At 33.4% G+C, this 15,170-nt stretch overlaps 1 protein-coding gene across 1 annotated transcript in view; it reads right to left on the bottom strand.

Annotated features, from left to right (window-relative positions):
- Nucleotides 1-1,584: 1,584 nt before the first annotated feature.
- Nucleotides 1,585-15,170, bottom strand: part of LOC129259426 (exocyst complex component 3-like) — a 30,990-nt gene continuing 17,404 nt past the window's right edge. The window contains exons 11-24 of the mRNA XM_054897721.2: nt 14,792-14,865; nt 14,200-14,295; nt 13,650-13,716; nt 12,908-13,000; nt 12,445-12,538; nt 11,430-11,500; nt 10,599-10,652; nt 10,181-10,272; nt 7,028-7,099; nt 6,470-6,628; nt 5,856-5,973; nt 5,374-5,457; nt 4,752-4,844; nt 1,585-3,656 (exon numbers count right to left, since the gene is read on the bottom strand). Coding sequence (XP_054753696.2) covers nt 3,576-3,656; nt 4,752-4,844; nt 5,374-5,457; nt 5,856-5,973; nt 6,470-6,628; nt 7,028-7,099; nt 10,181-10,272; nt 10,599-10,652; nt 11,430-11,500; nt 12,445-12,538; nt 12,908-13,000; nt 13,650-13,716; nt 14,200-14,295; nt 14,792-14,865 — 1,248 coding nt within the window. The 3' untranslated portion in view covers nt 1,585-3,575. The remainder of the gene's footprint in view (nt 3,657-4,751; nt 4,845-5,373; nt 5,458-5,855; nt 5,974-6,469; nt 6,629-7,027; nt 7,100-10,180; nt 10,273-10,598; nt 10,653-11,429; nt 11,501-12,444; nt 12,539-12,907; nt 13,001-13,649; nt 13,717-14,199; nt 14,296-14,791; nt 14,866-15,170) is intronic.

The raw sequence follows: 15,170 nt of genomic DNA, 5'->3' as shown, positions 1-15,170 counted from the left end.
CGCTGATCCTTTCTTACGCGCTTAACCATCGCCAATGAATATACCATTTACCACAAGAAGGATCACCAGTCGTTCCTAAAATCGCTCTTATTTTACGAACAGCTTTAATGAAACACCCACCGGGAATAAAGGAAATGGCTTATGAGATTAAATACCATATAATACACGGAAATGACAGAAATAAATCGTTTTGGGATTGTCAAGTCACCCGTGACGGTGAATATGTTTGACTACAGCATATCAATCGATTTGTATTACTTCCCTTTCCCCTTTCTTGAATATTTAGAATGTTCTTCACTACATCCCAATGGTTCAATTATTCATTGTTTTAGTGGCCCAAATATGGAGTAGTGTGTGTGTGTGTGTGTGTGCAGTACTTTGTAAACGAAAGGAAAAGGCGTTATATAAACAAAAACGTCTATTGGATTTGATTCAATGGACAAGGATCCCAGCTGTGAAGTGTTTGTGCTAAAATTCTATCGGCAAGAATGCTTGCGATTAAGTCTTGGAGATTTTTGTAGGAAATTTTACCCCATTTTAAAGGAGAATGAAACCCTTGAAACTAGCTGACAACATATCAAAGAGAAAAATCAAAGAAACATATTGTTGAAAGTTTGAGGAAGATTGAATGAATAATAAGAAAGTTATGAACATTTGAATATTGAGATCACTAGTGCCATGTAGATCCTCCCATCGGCAATGCGACCAAGATCTGTGATATCACACACGTACAACTCCCTCATTACTTTAGTACTTATTTCACTTATATTCTCACTTTTATAGAGTCTATCACAAGGTTAGGTGTTTTCTTTATGAGATGACAAGTACAGAGGTTTCACAACATTATATCATTGATGAATCGTTTGTCATATGATTAGAATGAGCAAAAAGAGATGTTTTGGGGTATATTTTCAGTGTCCGAATGGGAGAGTTGTACGTGTGTGACATCACAGATCTTGGTCGCATTGCCAATGGGAGGATCTCCATAGCATTAGTGATCTCGACATTCAAATGCTCATAACTCTTTTATTGCTAGTCCTATTTTACTCAAAGTTTTGTTGATCTTATTCTTTGATTTTTCTGCTTTCACAAAAGCTAACTTGCTCCAAGAGTTTCATTCTCCTTTAACAATAAATTATTTAAAAATTGTAATCCACCTACTCCCTCTCTCTTTCCAACGTCTAGTACGAACACACCCCCACACACTACAAAAGCGAAGTAATTTTTTTTTTTTCTCTCTCTCTCACAAACACACTCGTAAGCAATCCCTGTCCCCTCCCCCGTCTCCTTCTTTTTGTCAAAAAGAAAAGTTCCAGGGATTCATGAGGCTGATGCATTGATCTTTAACTGACAAACTTGCTTCATTGCAAGGGGGTGGGGGTAATAGAAACTGTGATTCATTTAGAGATGCCTGGCGTGCTAGTTATCATATTACCTGTCATTCTATATCTATTTATACAACGTTCTCTGTATGACTCAATAGATGAAATCACTGATAAATGAAAATAACATGGACACGTTTCAATAAATAGTTCACTTCACATTCATACATTTAGTAATACAAAACACAGCACACTCGTAATGTAAATATTCTAATCATTTATTAGCATGCAAGCCATTGAACATAATCATTTGCAGTATACAATTATAATTTTGTGTCATTTATATCTCATTAAATAAATTTACTTTCAGTCGACCATAAATTGATGATACCTTGTACAGATTTACATTTGATTTTAATCTATAAGGTTCACCTTCACTTTTTATAATTGCAAATTACAACGTACCACCAGTTCAGAAAGCAGTCAACTGGGATCAAAATGTATTTGAATGATTTCCCTGTGAACTTGAACAAAAAAATCTTCAATATATAGACAGATTTGAAACAATTCTTGGCTTATAGCCGGGTCTTCACCTTTACAAATGTCTTGCTTCTTTACTTGCACATCATATACACACACAACCACTGTTACTTCCACTCTGGACAGCTGATGATATAGCTTTTGGGGTGCAGCAAATTCAAGATTGAACATACAAGGCGGGAGTACGATTCAAGTATCAAAGGTAAAAGAAAGTAGTTGCAGCAAATAATTATTTCATGAGAAAGTCTTTGTAATCAAGGTTAACTGCCACCATGTTATCTCAGATCTAGATCTGGTATATTGAAATAAACTTATCTTTGTCAAATCATGAAATCTTGGCTGAAAACCAATAACTCTGATGATCACTAACACAAAATTGCAAATGTGGGACAGAGTATTAATATTGGTTGGAAAAATACCCGACATTTTATGTAATTCCATGCTTATTTTGCTAATTTCTCAGCAATTACAGTTTTTCCAAGAGCCATTTGGCACATATTTTTATTGTATACAAAAACTTGGATTGTCATTTGATTGGATTCTGTTCGAACTCATTTTGAGATTGTTACCACAACTGGCATTTATCTTAAATTAATCATCATGTGATCAGCATGGCTCGTCGGTGGTGCTGTTGTTGAAAGACTTCGGCTCAGGGGTCTGGAGGAGTTTTGAAACAGATTTCAAGATCGTAGAATAGATGACGATGCCTTTGACCTTGGTGATGTGGATATTATTTCACAAGTCTTAACTAGAATAAGTACAAGATTCAAGTTCCTTGGCAAGTACAAGGAATATAAGACAAGTCTGGAGGCTGCTGCAGGAGGTACAGATGAAGATCAAGTTGCTCACCCGAGGTTGGAACCAAACCGCTCATATGCAGTTAAAGAGGAAAATGATAGTAAGTATAAGAGAAAGTGCAAGTACAGAACTAAATGAAAATACAAGTTAAGGAAAGGCACAAAAGCCTTATTTTTATATCAGAGGCATAATCTCCAAGACAAAAGGGGTATAAAGGGTGCAAGAACAATTGCAGACATCCAAAGAAACCATGCTGCAAGTCCACCCGAACTCAGAGTATTAGTGAATGCACTTGTCACACATCTCATGGAAAAGAATGATGCGAATCCAAGTTATGCAGTCAAGCATTCAATGGACTTGATGAATGATAGAAACATATACTCATGATTAATATGGCTTATTTTACAGAAAAAATAATTACTGTAGCATGCACTTTTAGAAATATATTGCACATGGAGTTGCGTCTACAAAAAATGTCATATATATCAATATACATTTATCTGAGTATGCATTTATTTATCCAAACTGGTCAGTTTTCATACAACTTCACACTATTTCTCCTTTTTCTTTCTTTCTGAAAATCCATTGTTTCTCAATCTATTATTCTTTAAAATCCATTCATACCCATTCTCTCTCTCTCTCTCATCATTTCCTTTCATGAATTCAATCCATTATGTCTCCATCTCTTCATTATCTCTCTCCCTCTCCCCATCTCTTTCTCTGTTCAGCATTTCCCCATCCCATGTAGAGAGCCTTTTCTTTCAATTCTCCTATTTTGCAGGTATATCAGAGGAGAAAGTTCTGGTAGACATCTGTCTCTGTCTCTCTCATTATCCCCCCCTTCTCCACATTCTCTCTCTCCCCCCCCCCCCCACCCTCACTCTCTCTCATTTCATAATTTCCCCCATAATCTTCTTATTTAGCTGGTATATCTGAGAAGATACTTCTGGTAGACATCTGCCTCTGGTCATCTTCGCCTAGCGTATCTACCACAACCTGAGGAAAGTAATGGAAACAGAATAAATATTTTTAAAACACTATGAAACACCTTCAAATTGCCAATTCATTATGACTGAACAGAGCATTTACAGCGTTTTTGTCCATAAACGAAGCGAATTAGCACAAAAGTCAATACAATAACCTATAATCGCTAGAGGGTATTCAACGAATTTCCTTGTTGACCATAGTAGATTGCGAGACAAATGAATACCCTCTAGCGATTATTTCAGTCCGCAATAATGAACCTATTTAGTAATAACCTATAAATTTAAGAAAATGGGTAGAAATTATATAAAATAACTTATCCCCTCAAAGGCTGTGATAAAAAATGCATATGACAATAAATTGACATTTGAACAAGAAATTGGCTCTTTTAGAAATCCATCAAAGTCAACAATTAATATATGGTTAATGAAAATATCTTGTTGTTACACTTAATACTGTTGAAATATATCAGCATACCTAATATTATGTTAAATTATAAACATATGTATTTCCTGAAAGCATATTTTAAAAAATATGTGTTTGAAATGACAGAATGCTTTAGAGAACCATCTCGCCAAAATCCTTTTATAATATAGAAAGAAATATTCATCATTTATTTACTTGTTTCCTTTAAGGATAGGGTGATTCACAAGTACATAAAAACTGCTTTTTGAGAGTGTCATGTACATATAACAATCATAATACAGTATATGGTAATGAAGAGTAAAAGTAAGAAAAATAACACGCTATGTAACAAAAATATAATTGGAAACCAATACTAAAAACATTGGTTTATGAAATTCGATGAGATACAGATGTGCTCAGAGTCCTGTCTTACAAGAAGTTACGATTGATCCAATCAACCACAACTATGGAAAGCCAGCAACGTCAACATCTATTACACATGTTTGTTTGAGTATTTTCTAAATATTTGTATTCATACATTATTTTCTTAAAAACTCAGTGTGCTTCTCTTTGTTTACAAAGGACATTGTTCAAGTTTCTTGTAGAAAATATGATGACAATGATGGATTTCCATAGAATTGAGGTTGATCGGATCAATCGTAACGCTTCGTAAGACGGGACCCAGATTGCAGACAAACTGACCTGTCTTGCAGTTGCTACAGTGAAGTCACCTCTTGAGACAAGAAGGTTGACAAGATGATCAGTTCTGATGTCTGCATAACGATGAACCAAAGTCTGGAAAAAATAAAGCGCAAAAATAACATTTATAAGGAGAAAACATGTCATACATGGTTGGCGTTCAAACAGAATTGATGAGGTTAACCGTAGGTTAACTTAGACTGTACACTCTCACAGACTCACTGCTAAGTACTCATTTTAACCCTGCAGAGAAGAGTGTCACATAATTTTTAAATGAAATTGACAATGAAATAAGAGGAAAATTAGATTGAGTGCATGAAATGATTTCAGTTTATTGGTAATTTCACCTCTGTCATAAATATTATACAAGGAAGTTGAAATCAAGCATCCATAACAATGTGGACGAAAAATTTTCAGACTGGACTTACATCTGGGTTTAACTAATTACCCCTTTAAAAGACATGTAGTGCAGCAATGCTTTATCCGTACGTTGTAAAAAGTTTAGCCACACTTCAAAGCAAAGAAAGTCATTTTATTTTGTGAAATAATTTGTGCATTCTGGCAAAAACCATGCAAATTGTTGGGGATATCCTGCCCTGACCTTTCAGGATCAAAATGAACTCACCGATATCTCAAGAGATAGCATGGATGTATCTTCCATACGAATGACCTCTGTCATCAGGGGAATCACCTCACATTGGGAAGGGGCCTATAAAAATATGAATATCATTGCACACAAACATAATGTGAAATATAGTTATCTTTACAATCAAGAAGTAGAACAAAGAAGGAAAGAAAAGCTGTCCGACAAGAAGAAGCATATTTTTATACAAGTTTATTTCTAAAAGCATTCTGGATTTTGAGGATGTTTTGTGGATGAGGGGGAGGACATAATGCATGAGAAAAACCTTATAACAATGACGCTTCATAGCTAGCAACTATGTTGATGTACTTTGCCACATTTCAGAAGAGATTATTAGGAACAATCACATCTTTCAAAAACTAACAAAAATTGGGCTCACAATTAAGCAATTCATACTCCAGTCGTTTATAAATTCCTGCATAACTTTACAAAGAGCTCTATGAAACAGGTTCCCGGTAACCTACCGTATCTCTATCCTCAGACCGTTTAAGACGTGCAAAGAGCCTCTCCAGTGTATCACTCTCTCTGGTAATCTTCTCAGCAGCCTCCTTACGCTCCTCATACAGCTTAAATGTCATCCGTCTGAAATGATATTAGCAGGAAGAAGGGGTGTTTTACAAAATCTATTTGTACTCGATTGCAAATATCAATTGAAAATTATAAATTGATAGATCAATATATAATTCAAATATCTATTTCAAGAAGTCTAAGTAATCAATACCAAGTTTACAATTAAATTCAGGATTCATTATTGATCTTTAAAACGAAAGATGCCAAAAAAGTGAATACCAATAAAATTCACAGTACAAACAAAATAATTTGCACTGAGAAACTCCTGAGTCATTCAACGTGACTTCTTGCTTCAAAATGAAATCCTTATGATCATATACATGTAACACAAATCACAACATTATAATGGAAAAAATCAAATCATATATTTTTCTGCGAAACTGCGGGCAATTTGTTTGTGATTCTTGAAGCTTGAAGCTTTGTCCAGTGTAAGTGGGGGAATTCATCTCTCAACACAATAAAAACAATTTGCTGGGGTTTGGTGCACAATATCTGATTGAGGCTTTACCTCTCCAGCATCCCCTTGACGTAAGCAGTAACAGTTCTCTTCTCTAGTTCCTTCACCAGTGATTCAAGGTAGTTAGGTCTAAGATGGATGAAATCATTGTAGTAATCTTCTATGGTGATACACACAGTATCAAGGGCAGGGGAACCAGGGTGCTGAAACCTGTATAGCATAGAGAAAACAAAGACCATCCCAGTGGGTTAAACAAAAATACTTATTAAAAAAAATAGAAATTTTCGTCAAAATTTCAGTGTAATGCTATAATTTATCTTTAATTATTATCATTCATGAATAAAACAATATTACACTAGAAACTTATTGAAATTTATTGTTTACTCACAATACCTCTTTCTCGTCATTTTAACAAAATTATTTTTTAGTATTATTTGGAAGTGATAATTTTTTTACTGGAGAAATTTGTATGTGGTGAATGAGTTGGCATATCTAAATCTACATGGCACATCAGAAAAGTGTGGTCTTACTTAACAGTCATAACTTAATGATAGTACCACCACTAAAGTACCTCTATTATCTCATCAAAAGTGTGAGAGCTAAACTTACCATGGTCTTGTAATGATCTGATTGAGATGAGGTTCAAGATCTAAAAACATCTCCCATAAAAGATCTCCAAGACTGTAAAAAGGAAAAAAAAGGAATTATAGTCAGCATCATACTTTGCCTCTGAAACATAGTTAAAGATAAAAGAGAGTAGTTGCAGCAAACAATCATTTCATGAGAAAGTATTTTTTAAACCAAGGTTAATTGTCACCATATTATCATATATATAGACCTGGAACATTAATGTAAACTTTGTGAAATCATGAAATCTTAGCTTAAAACTGATAATTCTGATGATCACTCACTCAGGAAAGCATGTGAGACAGTGTATTAATATTGCTTTAAAAAATAGCCAGCATTTGATGAAATTCCGTGCTTATATTGTTCATTTCTCAGCAATAACGCATTTTCTTCCAGAGCCATTTGGCACATATATACATACTGTACAAACACTTTGGTGGTAATTTAATTGGATTCTGTTTGAACTCATTTTGAGATCGATACAACAACTGGTTTTTATCTTTAAACACAAATCATACAACTAGTATTTAAAATTTAATTTTATATTTTACCTAATCCTTTGTATACAGTTCATTCAATAGTATAGTTCATAATCTTCGCTATCCCTTTGTATATATTGTAACTTTTAAATCACATTTATTCTCTGTAAATGATTGATTTTTTTAGAATGCTAGATAACTTTTTTTTAATAAAATGAATTACTATATTCTGATGCCAATACACAATACTGCACTGTCAATGAATCTTTCCTCCTTTTTTAAAACTAAAATTGACCACATTGATACAATTTCTTTCACAAATCAATCTAATGACCAGGGGCGGTATTCTGAAAACGTTCTTATCTTAATTTTGTTCTTATCTACGTCACGATCTCAAATTGGTATTCTGAAAATGTTCTTATCTTTTTCTTATCTTGCTAAACATCCTATGCTGAGCGCGTAAATGTATTACTCGCGCATATAATACAAAAGCGCGCTAAAAAGATAACAAAATGAAGATAAGTGGTATTCTGAAAACGTTCTTATCTTTTCTCTTTCTTATCTTTCACGATATTTATGATAATATTTAAGATAGCTAGAGGGGTATCACATCTCACGATGTCCACTTTCTTTCTTGCTCAAACTCGATGGTCACTAGTAGTAACAAGTACCCACAAGTATTCCTCCCACCCTTTCTTTCATTCACCCTTTATTTTGCCCGTCTCTTTTTTCTATCCCTTTTTCTTTCTTTCTTTATTTATTTTCTCTTTTTCTTCCTTTCTATTTGTCTGTCTTTCTTCCTTTCTTTCATTCTTCATTTATATCTTTTGTTTTATTCTTTGTGAATCTTTTAATTTTCTTTTGCTTTGTTTCATTTATTCTTCATCTTTCTTCCTTTTTTATTTTCCCTTTGTGCTTTTTTTCTTTGCCCTTTTCTCTCATCCCTTCCTTTTTTCTTTCTTTCTACCTTCACTTTTTTTTTATCTTTTTATTTCTTCCTTATTTGTTTTCTTTCGTCTTTATATATGCTTTTCCCTTTCCCCCTTTTTCTTACTTTCTTCCTTCCCTTCATTTGTATTTTCCCTTAATTTTCTTTCTTTTATTTTTTCTTTTTATTTTTGGGTTCTTTTTTCTGTTTTCGTTCGTTCGTTTGTTCTTTCTTTCATTTTGTTTATTTCTGCTTCCTGACACTCTTGTGTCTTATTTACTTTCTTTCTTTTATTTTATTCTTTATTTTGCTCATTCTTTTTTTGTTCGTTCTTTATTTGCTCTCTTTCTTTACTTTCTTTTCTGTGTCTTTCTTCTATTAATATTTAAAAATCTTTTTCTTTATTCTTTCCATTAATATTTTTCGTTTTTGTTTTTATTTATTCTTCACTTTTCCTGACTTTTTATTTTTCCTTTTCGTTCCTTTTCTTTCTTTGAATTTACCTTTCTTTCCTTTTATCTTTCTGTAGTCTTTATTTTTGCTTTAATTTTCCTTTATTTTTTTCTCTCTAATCTTTATTTCTTTGTTTCATTTTCCTTTTTTCTCTTTTCCTTCACTTTTTACATTTTTATTCCTTCTTTTTCTCTTTCTTTCTTACTGTCTTTCATTCGTTTTTTCTAACAATTTTTTCTTTTTCGGTTCTTTATTACTTCATTTATCCTTTCTTAATCTTTTTATTTTGTCCTTTTACTTTTTTTCCTTTAAGGTTCTTTCCTTTCTTTATTTTTTCTTCCTCGCTTTATCATTGATAATCGTTCTATTTCTTTTTCCTTCTTTTATTCATTCGTTTTTCTTTCTTTATTTTGTATTTTTAAGTTGTTGCTTTTTTGCTTGCTTACTTTTGTTTACTCTTTATTTCTTTCATTATTTTCTGCTTTGTTCCTTTCATCTTTTTTTTAAATTTCTGCTTCATTCTGACACTTTTCTGTCTTCTTACTTACCTACTTACTTTCTTTTCTTTTCTTCATATTTCATTCTTTATTCTTACCTGGTAGGTGTTTCATAAAGCTGTTCGTAAAGTTACGAACGACTTTACGCACGACTGAAACATGTTCTTACTTCTTAGGTCATAACTCAATTACATAGGGATACCACAGAGCACAAGAAAGGATCACCAGTCGTTCGTAAAGTCATTCGTATCTTACGAACAGCTTTATGAAACACCCACCTGCTTTATTTACTTTTTTCTTTACTTTCTTTTTTTATTTTATGCACGTGTCTCGAATTAATAATCAGTCATTGCGTATAAATTGCCTATTTCGCGCAATGCGCCAGAAACAGTGTACGCGCAGCGCCCATGATATTCTCTTGACATAAGGAACGCTTCTATTGGTTAAACTGCCAATATAAAGCGCATTTTGATTGGTAATATCCTAAAAATGGGCGTGTTGAAGATAAGAAGGAGGCAGTCCTTACAAAGATAAGAACGCGTTAAGAAGATTTTCAGAATACCAATTTGCAATGATTTTAGCGTCTTCTTATCTCAATGAGATAAGATAAAAGATAAGAACAAAGATAAGAACGTTTTCAGAATACCACCCCTGGTCTTCATAACTAGAAAGTAGGAATTAATCACACAAACTTGAAATAGCCCATCAGAAACACAGTTGCATGCACATGTTGTTCAATAAACACAATATCAACCAATCAGAATTGTTTATCTATTACCTCTCTCCTGCTAGTTTATTGAATGCACCAATCAAACTCTGGAACACTGAGGTTGATCCCGTCTCTCCTACCGGTAGCTTCAGATGCCTTCTCTGATGAGAAAACAAAAATTAATGACAAAAACAGTCATTGATACTATTTGACATCTCAGAGCAGGGGTCTGTTTCAGGAAGCTGTTTATAAAGTTACGTATGACTTATTCAATGTTTAATTCAATATTTAATGTGTGCAATACAAACTTTGAATCTGTTCATGCACTTTCAATCGCTTGTCATCATCATTCCTTTAATCATAAATTATCGAATTAATATTATCATTCTAACATAACAAAAATACACAATTCCTCATCAATTTTAATCATGTATTGAATATATTCCATTTCATCTGAACCATTGTTTGGTAAAATAGTTCTACGTACCTCAAGCTGTTTGGTGAATTCAATGAAGGAATGGAAGTTGTTTACAATGGCAACCTGGATAGAGAAGGATGAATATGAATGGAACTTTACGGAATATTAAGGAATGGGAGAGTTGGTCCAATATTTTAACTACTTTGTATTAAGCTAGAATGAACATTTCCACACACAGCTTTGCACAGAATTATTCAAAACTCTACAAAAATTGCATTTTTGTGGCATTTTTCTTTGAATCGAAAAGTCAAATTAAGTGAACTGTTGCATTCAGTGGCCGTACTACTAAGACATAACTACATCGACTTAACAGATAAAATGGGCTGTGACTATAAAGTAAGTCAAATGTGTGATTCACAAAATATTCATAAGTTTTGTGGCTGTAAAAGTATTTGAGTTCATTAGTATACCTGGGCCCCGTCTTACAAAGAGTGACGATTGATCCAATCGATCGTAACTCTATGGAAATCCATCCATACCATAACCTTTTTTCTCCATGAAATTTGAACAATGTCCTTTGTAAACAGAGAGGAGCATAGTAAATTTTCAAGAAAACAATGAATGCATGAAAATACATCATAGTTAGAAAATATTTTGAACAAACATGCATTTTCGATGTTAACGTTGCTGGCCGTTGATAGTTGTGATTGATCGGATCATCGTAACTCTTTGTAAGACGGGGCCCTGGAATTTTCTTCACATGCTGTTCATCTTTAATACAAATGATGAATGCCTAGGTCACCTTTTTTAAGGCATTGTATGGCTTGAATAAGGAATTGAACCCACAACCTCCCATTCATGAGATGGGCACCCTACCACTGAACCACCATACCGGCTTACCATGTATTGGAAGAAGAATCTTGGTTGGCTCCTATCGGCCATGTGACTGGTCTTATAGTCTCTGATGGCATCTGATTGAGGGAGAACAAAAGGGGAAGCATGAGACACATGGAAACAACACTGACTCTTTACACGATCAAAAGCCTCTGTCTCTCAGAGTCGGTTGTTCCATGGTAAACTTGACTTGATTGATCACCTTCCACCAAAACTGAATGCTCACTTATACCATACATGGTGATGCAGTCGGCTAATAAGTTAACATTCACTCAGGCACCAACTTTCCTTTCATCTCCTTATTTGCTAATTGACTACATAAAACAAAAGGCTAAAATTTCAAACTGAAGTATCAGTGTGTATATAGATCAATAGTATTACCATTCTTTCCTGAAACATAACTTTCCATCCGGCAACCCCCCCCCCCCCTACACACAATCAAGTCATTAAACAAGGGACAAATTATCAGATAGATAGATAGATAATTTGTAAAATTCTCCACATATTGCAGTTAACAAACTGAATTGCATAAGAATTACAAAGTTAAAAATACAAGTATACATTTCATTGAATACATTTTACAATACAATGTTCAAGTGTGCAAAGTAGATAATATACTGTATACCATTGATCTTCTGATACAATTAAAACTATTAAAATTACATTCATGCATAATTGTATATTGTCAGTATCAAGAAAAAAATTTGGAAAGGAGAAATAAAGGAAATAGTACAGGGTTAGAGAAGTTAGATAGAAAAAAGGAGAAGAAAAAGCATTTGGGAGGGTAAGATCAGGAAAATCGAATTCAGTTTGATTTGCAGTGCAAGTCTGAAACTTGTGTTTGATTTTGTGAGTTGCGACTACACCCAACTCCTTCCACAATGAGCCCCTGAAAAAAAAATCAGTGATATGTTATCTATTACATGCAAACCGGGAATTCAGGTACAAATTTGTATCACATTTCACCCTTTGTAACAATGCTACTCAGAAGTTTGAATTGAATATTTGTCTTCAAACTGACCTCTGTATGTATCGATGAATAGCTGAAGCTCTTCCACACACAGGAGAACCACTTTGGTTGTTAGATCCTTGCTAATCTGATTGGATACTTGAAGCTACATGTATGTCAGGGAGGAAAAAGATAAAAGCAAGAGCATACAATAGTCAAATCATCATTCTAAGGAAACTTGTATTATCAATTTATAGGAATGGAAATTTTTTACTTTTTATCTACATATGTGTGGTAAATAGCAATGCTTACGGCTTGCATGTTTTTCATAACCCAACAGTAAACCATCTTTAAGTCCATAGCGTCACACACAATGTCTGGCATTTTATCAAGAAAATCCAAAATCATAAGGCAATGAAACTGTCAAATATAAACCCAACACTGCAATATTTCAAAATGAGGACTGTAGAATTTCACAGCATTTTTTATTTCCTATCAATTTTATAATGTTTTATCACATCGAGATGGAACTCACATTTTGTTCAATCATTTGGAAAATGATAACTGCTAGCTGTGTCCTGAAATAACCCTCTCCATCGGCATCAGGTTCCATATCACCATTCCAATCCTATAAAGAAAAACAGATATTCAACAGCAACCTCTTACTCCAACATCGGTCCATTTAGACACATTTACAGGGTCTAGTACATAAACTATTAGCTGTCAACGGGGATCATGTACTGAATCAAACCCAGACCTATGTTGAATCTTGATAAAGCCACAAGACTATATAAATTAATATTTTACACACTTCTATCAATATCAGCATAAAAAAAATATTAGTTTTCAAAAGTCAAGTCGGTTTGCTGAATTACAGGGGCATGCTCTGCGAGCTAGATTTCTATCAGGGCACAAGTAATTGTAAGTGTCAATTAAGCTCTCTGCTCTAACCACCCACACTATCTTCATTGCATGGAATAAACAAAGACATAGTAAAAGAACTGTCAATATTGATACATAATACAAACGATGGATGTTGTCATCAAGCCCTCTGACAATGTTTGTTATAACTGAAATGATTCAAAAATGGAAATAATGACAAGAATGATTTCATCTGTCTGAAATTCAATTCCAGATTCCAGGTTTGTGTCATTTTGTTCTGTGATGAATTTTTGATCTTTCATTTCTCTCAATCAATTCTGCCTATTTTTATTTGAGTTCATTGAATGAAAACATAACTCACCCCCCCCCCCAACCACATTACACAAATATCATACCTTGGTGTCTGTTTCCATAGCATTTGACATCCACTTTTGAATATTAGTGTGTAGAGTCTTCATGTACCTGTAAAGAAAAAAACAAAACAAATTTTGAAAATATTATTTTAAATGTATCACCAACAATTCTATACATATAAATATATGATCATTTATTTTACGTCATGAAGTAAATATTTCTTAAAATGCGACTTAGGTGCCACTTAATTTGATGTGACAGATAAATACAGGATGTTTAGAATTCAAATACACTAGATGGCACAGAATATATTGCATGTCCAATTTTTTATTTCCATAACTTGTAATCACTGCTCTTATCTTTCAGGATATCATATGTACACATTTTTTTCATAGATAATCAATCAATGTTTATTTTCCATCTTCCAATAAGAGGATAAACCTAACACTGATGAACAAGAGACATAACTTTGAAATTATTCAACTAACTGGTGCAACACTTGCACAATTGTGAAGTCATACTGGGAAGGGCTATTGCATGAGGAGATGAATGTGACAGAAATGCTGTGATGAGATGGTAAACTTGACTTACTCTTGTTGAAGGTCTTCTACCATCTGATCCGAGAGTGCATCAGGTTCTTTCTTGATATCAATACCAAGATCAGGATGACCTAGCAGCATTGGACCTCTGTAAAACACAAATCATATAACATTACAATTCATACTACATAGTATAATATTTTCTAAATATCAATACTAAGATCGATATGACCTAGCAGCAATGGACCTCTGTAAAACACAAATCATATACATCATATAACATTATATTTCAGAGTATGATAATATCTCCTTTATATCAGTACTAGGATTAGGAAGAGCATTCATATAACATAACAATTCATAGTTCATAGTATAATGTTATCTTCTTGATATCAATATCAAGATTACCTAGGAGCATCAGACCTCTGCAAAACACAAATTATATAACATTACAATATATACTTCATTTGATAATACTACTAATATCTTCTTGATATTGTAGGATCGTAACAAGTCACTTAATTTGGGGTCAATTCAAGTCGTTTTAGGTTTCAAATTGAGTCAAACCAGTCAATTCACAGTACATATGTAACATGGTATACAGGACATATATTGTTATAAAACTTGATGTGATGTTGACTTACTTGAATTCTGTAATCCATGTGAGCATCTGAATGATCTCATTGTGTTCCAGTCCAGAACCTATTAGGTCTTGAAGCTGAAGATAACAAGAAAATATCAATGTATTATCTCTGAATATAAAAGCTAGCTAATGTCAGCAGAGATATAAACTATAGTTTGCTTAAATGATTTTAAAGCTTAAAATTTTGTATTGTATTCCTAGAAGTGAGCTAAATCAGGAATAGGGATAAAACTATAGTTTGTATACATGATTTAAAAGCTTCAAAAATTTGTCTCGCATTCCAAAAATTGCTTTAAAATTGGGAGAGGGGCAAAATTTCCTGTTTCTTTGCTTAAATTTGAACCCTCGATTGTCTATCATGCTAAACAGTACATAATATC

This window comes from Lytechinus pictus, chromosome 1, assembly GCF_037042905.1.
Source record: "Lytechinus pictus isolate F3 Inbred chromosome 1, Lp3.0, whole genome shotgun sequence".
NCBI classification, from domain to species: domain Eukaryota; kingdom Metazoa; phylum Echinodermata; class Echinoidea; order Temnopleuroida; family Toxopneustidae; genus Lytechinus; species Lytechinus pictus.
This window is presented reverse-complemented; position numbering and strand designations above follow the sequence as displayed.